This window comes from Morone saxatilis, unplaced genomic scaffold, assembly GCF_004916995.1.
Source record: "Morone saxatilis isolate NCDOM2014 unplaced genomic scaffold, NCSU_SB_2.0 Contig8, whole genome shotgun sequence".
NCBI lineage: Eukaryota > Metazoa > Chordata > Actinopteri > Moronidae > Morone > Morone saxatilis.
Genome location: NW_023340257.1, coordinates 15,402,398 through 15,408,099, shown reverse-complemented (window position 1 = coordinate 15,408,099; position 5,702 = coordinate 15,402,398). Strand labels below are relative to the sequence as shown.

The following is a 5,702-nucleotide window of genomic DNA, read 5'->3' as shown; positions in this document are numbered from 1 at the left end:
ACACACACACACACACTTCAGAAACTGATCTAAGCTGACTGAGGACCCATGGAGAGCAGTGGGGTGGTAAGAAACACAGAATTAAGCAGTGTCAGAACTCAGGTATAGAAGAAACTGAATCAGTGAAGGCATGAAGAGATGGGGGGTAAAAGTCAGAGAAGGGGGGGTGCCGTTAAGTGAACGAGGAAAAAAAGACTGGCTACTATGAAAAGAGAGAGGGGGTCAGTGAGAAAGAGAAAGGCTCACGCTTCACTGAATGTTATGCCACAGGGCCTGATTCTGCTGACCTGGTTTCTTTCACCAACAAAAGGACATGCATTAACACACTCACAAAAAAACGTCCACACACATGCACACGCCTATGGACATTTACACACCCACTTAACCTAAAGCCTGTGCGCACAAGCGATATACCTACACATTTACACACATGCTTACTCTTTCATCCTGCTTCACCCTCTTTTTTTTCCTCTCAACGTTTCTGCATCCTATATCTGTGCATACAGAATGACCTCAAGTAATTATTAATGGGTTTTCCATCTTTAGAAACTTTTTCGAGCTATAGGAAGGAATTGAGACTAACCAGTCAGTCAGACTCTCGCACTGAAGGATGACAAAACATTTCTTTGCACACACTGATCAAAGTATCAGTCATCGTTTCCATTTCGATTCTCACCGTTATAAACAACAACCTTTTTACGAAAAGGTTAGAGGTTCTCGTAAATTCTGCACAAGCGTGGGAATTGTGACATTATGTACATGAGACAATACAAACTTGTCAACCATTTACACTTTGTGGGCAACGGTGCAAATCAATTAGAATGATTGTTTTTTGGCAAAATTGTATATTTATATGATGTGATGTTTATCTTTACCTTGACGTGACAGGTATTTAATTCACTGGATTTGCCAAATCAGATGTGTCCGTCTGGTTATTTTATCCACTAACAATTTCTCAACTAATTACACAGGAAATGTATTGCATATCGATATATGTCTATATTCCATAGTAGAGGAGTACTCAGGTATCAATACCACAGTGTAAAAATACTCTGATACAAGTGAAAGCCCTGCATTACAAAAGTACAAAAGAGTACAAAAGAAGCATTAAAATGTACTCATTATGCAGAATGATCCATTTCAGAATATTGTTTTATTGTATTTTAAATAGTGATGCATTGTGGGTAAGGTGGGGCAGACTTCAACTACTTCATATACTGCTGGGCAGCTTCCAGTAATCTCTAATAATGGATGATCATTTGTTTGTTGATTATTTTGTGCAGATAATCTGAATCTGCAAAGTAACTAGGAACTAAACTTATCAAATGCAGTGAAGTAAAAAGTATAAAGTAGCAAAAAATGGAAATACACAAGTACCTCAAAATTGTACATTCCATTCAAAATGGATCCATATTGTCCACAATCAGCCTGTATTTAATCCACCAAATATTTTACTGGGCCAAAATCAGTAATGATCATATGTTTTAAGGAACTACTGAGCAGAACTTGTGCAAGAGAATTGGTATCTGTAACAATACATCTTGAATATCATACTCTTTTTGTACAAAATATTCCTTTTGGAGTCGTATGCTTTTTCAAAGCAGCCAATTTGACTTGTCATAGCAGAAAATGCAGGCGTTACGAACAACATTAACAACAGCTTAGTGTTCCACTAAGCTGTGTCAGTGTCACAGTGAGCCAAAATACCAGGAAGCAACTGAAACTGAAGCAGATACATGAAATTCAGCCATCATTAATTGTATAATTTTATTTACATTATTTGGACTGTTCTTTTCCTACTATAACGCGTCAAAATGTCTAGATAATAAAAAGCGCTGTATACTATAAATAAAAGAAGGCTTTAATGAAGAACAAAGACTTTTGCTGCTTAATGTATTGATTACCATAACTGTTTAAGCCACTTGTTTCAGACTGAGATACATGCTCACCAAATATCTCGTGTATATCTCTCACTTCCTTTTTTTTTTCAACAAGACACTTCACTTTGCTTAAAAACCACAGACCTGGTGTAGGACTTGAGCTGCGGGGCTTTTTATGTGAGGAAGTGAAGCTCAGTCTGTTGTTACTGCAATGCAACATGTGTATCTATGTCCTAAATGACACCAACACAAGGTGACCCACCAGTCAATTTCTACATCCAATAAGGGAATCAATAAACACTGCTATGTTGCACTCCATTCGGGGACATGATAAATGCATACTGTCAGTAAACCTTTACTCTTAAGGCTCGTGCTATTCTTTTGTACTCTGTTCTATTCAGTTAGTAACATCTGGCTGCTCGTAGAAAACGTCTATTCCGCAGTGAGAAATACACAGAAAAATCAAGGTTTCATTCACTGTGACTCAATTCTTTTCAGTTTTAATCTTGTCTTCTTCCATTTGGAAAATCAGATGCACTATTACATTTCTCCCTCTTTATCCCAATCAATTGTGACTACGCTCTGTTCTGCGTTTGTGTCCCACTGACACACTAACACCAGAGTGAAGAGGATGTAGAGTAGCAGCAAAGAGACTGGAGTGGAGTGACCTTTCTCTATGCTAATCCATACAGAATGGACACACACACACACACACACACACACACACACACACAATGTAAGGTAGAGGATTTGTCCTCTGCCAGATGAATCAAAAGGAAATCATCAACACAAATCCTTCTCCTTGTGTTGTTTGTGCGTGTACATGTGCGTGTGTGGCTGGTTTTCTTTCTTTTCTTTTTTTCCGTGGATTACCCCTCCTCCCACTATTTCATGTGTCAATCAGAGCCTCTCATTATAAACGGCGTGACACACCCACTGACTGGAGCACACGTTTCACACAATCCACGCTATTAAAAATAGCCCTGATAATAGAACAGCAGTCGCAAATCGAGCCCAGTGGCCGAATTCATCTCCCTCTCTGCTCCTCCTCCCTCCATCTTTTCCTGGCGTCTCTGTGCACCGCTGGGCAGATGTAAACCGCTGCCTGTGTCATGCCGCATCCTACTATCCCCTACTACCAAAGCCGCTATTTACTGCATTTCATTCACTCCAGCGCCAGCCACACCGAAATAAACTCCAACCCACAGGGGAATAGGATAGGCTGTTCGACTTTATAGCCACATTACCAGCCAATAAGCGGCTTCTTTTTCCCTCAATAGTGTATGAAAAAGAAATATGGCAAATCCCTGCACCAAGCGAGCATTATCCATTTAAAAAAAAAACGTACTGAATTGTTCACACTGCAAGATCAATATGAGGGTGAAACGGCGCTGCTGCACCGCTCATCCACTGCAAAGATGCAACATGAATGCCAATGTCAGGGTCCGCCAGAGCTGCGGTGCAGTGGTGCGGTGTGTCTGCTGCGACTAGATGATCCCAAATCTAATTCAGTTCCAGATGTAAAGCCTACGGGGTCAGAGCGGTAAAACAAACAAATAAATAAATAAATAAATAAATAAAAAATCCCCGGGCCCACAGGTGGTGATGCGTTTTTTCACTACCACCATGTTTTCGCAATTTCACGCGGGTCCTACTCACCGTCACTGCGGAGTGTCTGACTGCGTTGCACGCCGTCTGCCGTATCTCCGCCGCGCTCCCCGGTTTCAGCAGGTTCTTGGTGAATCTCCGGGTCGACTCGGCTGCCATCTCCTCATCTGAGCGGGTCACCGAGCACAATTCAGCCTGCTAGTTTCTGCTGCAGTCAGACCCGACTGGCCCTCGCTCCTAACCTGAGCCGACTGAGCTGTGTTTACACACACACACACACGCATACACACACACGCTTAACACACACACGCGCACACAGGCACAGGCGCACACACAGTCCTTACACACACTCAGAGCACGGAGTGCAGAGGATGTCTGTGCGTCGAAGCTGACGTCAACCTGGACTGACTCAGATATAGTACTTCCGGTTATGAATTTCGAATTAAAACAAATGTTGGCGGAACCGAGCGAAATTCATTCTTGACGACGAGCGGTGCTTTTATTTTGAAGGGTAACAGCATCAATTGCAGTGTTGCTCTCCAGTCTGTTTGTCCAGCTTGACAGGAGAAAAGAAACAGGTAATTTTGTGCTGCTACTGAATTGTATTTTCCCATTAAACCCTAACACATATTGTTAAATGTGTTTCAATACATGGCCCACTAAAGTGAACGCACATGTGCTGCAGCCTATGGATTCATTCAGCACTCAGCAGTCTCCTGATGGCCTAGGCTGCTATCGCTGATTTGATCAGGGTGTTTGAGGCTATACTGTATACATCATGCATCTCAAGGAGAGCTCTGAAATGTCAACTACTCATCAGCAGTCCAGTCACGACCAAGGAAAGATGGAGCAGCATTTACAGTGGAGGTTAGAGGATGAGGGAGACACACAGGCCAACAGCGACATGTAGCGGTAGGAAGTTATTTTGAAATAGGCAACCACTCTCCCATCATCTCAGTTAACTTTTAAAGAGAGGTGAGATGCTGCAATACTTAGGTCGACGATGGGCCTACATAGGAGGGATAATGGCTTATAGGTCGTTTAAACACTGCTCGTTTTATAATATAAAATATATATTTTACACATTTGTTTTAATTTATCAAATTTTTACTGTACATTTCTATTTTATATTGATGAATCAATCACTTTTGCCATACTTACGTTATTTTTCTTCTCTCTTACTATGTTAATTGTACCAAAATACCAAAGCAAAATTTCTTGTATGTGAAAACCTTCTTGGCAATAACCCCAATTCTTATTAACAGCATCAGTTTGTGACTGACTATTTAAGAGTTATTAAATTGAAATGCTGCTCCAAAGATTGCTCATTTACAGGAGGATTAATAATTAAATTATCTTCTTAAAAGCCTGGTTTTAGTCTAACCCACAATTTATCCTCAGACAGCTTTTTTTTAATACAAGTGCTCTGCCTCCCTCTTGTGTGCATAAGCTGCACTGCAGTATAAGGTGGGGAAGTCTAAAGTAGTGTGGGTCAGTTCACCCAAAAAACATTTCACTTAGTGGTATTAATGAAGATATATTTGTTTGTCGATATCACGGAGATGCGTAAGACTTTCTGGTGCCCAGTGCAGTGAAATAATATATTCAAGGATGTCACAATAATAATAATAATAATAATAATAATAATAATACATTTACATTTACATATTTATAGAGCAATTTTTTCAAGGAACACAAAACCAGCCTATAAATGTCATTTCAATAAAAATACTTAGTAACTTTGTTTACCACACAATTTCATTGTCGCCGCCCATCTCTTCTCCATTTTCAATCATCTCCTCAAATTAGTGCAACAGCGCCCCTCTGGGATGTAACGGCCGGTCAATGTAAGCTAGGCTGTGTGGTCAAAGTTGGTATTGTAACTGTTACAGTCGAGGCGTCTACTGGAGGGAACTCAGGTGAAGTTGATTTGAAAATAAGTATCAAACAATCATGTTTAAGGGCTAAAGTCAGGAAGACACTGTGAATGGACAGTCGTCTAAGTAAAACATACAGATTCTGAAGTGAACTGTGAAACTAAGCCTGTCGTTCTCTGGCCTCACAAACAACATAGTAAATATAGTTTAAGTTAGCTATATGAGGGGCTAACAGGTAGACAAGACAAATGAACCAACATAATGACAACCCCTGCAACTAGTGCAGTTAGATATAATATGACATGGACACTTCAGGAAGTAGACTGGACTTCAGCAA

The 5,702-nt window shown here is 40.5% G+C and overlaps 1 protein-coding gene across 1 annotated transcript in view; it reads right to left on the bottom strand.

Moving 5' to 3' along the window:
- Nucleotides 1-3,793, bottom strand: part of dock10 (dedicator of cytokinesis 10) — a gene marked incomplete in the record, with an annotated part of 61,307 nt that extends 57,514 nt beyond the window's left edge. Inside the window, 1 exon segment of the mRNA XM_035679930.1 lies at nucleotides 3,540-3,793. Coding sequence (XP_035535823.1) covers nucleotides 3,540-3,647 — 108 coding nt within the window.
- Between the last annotated feature and the right edge of the window lie 1,909 nt (nucleotides 3,794-5,702).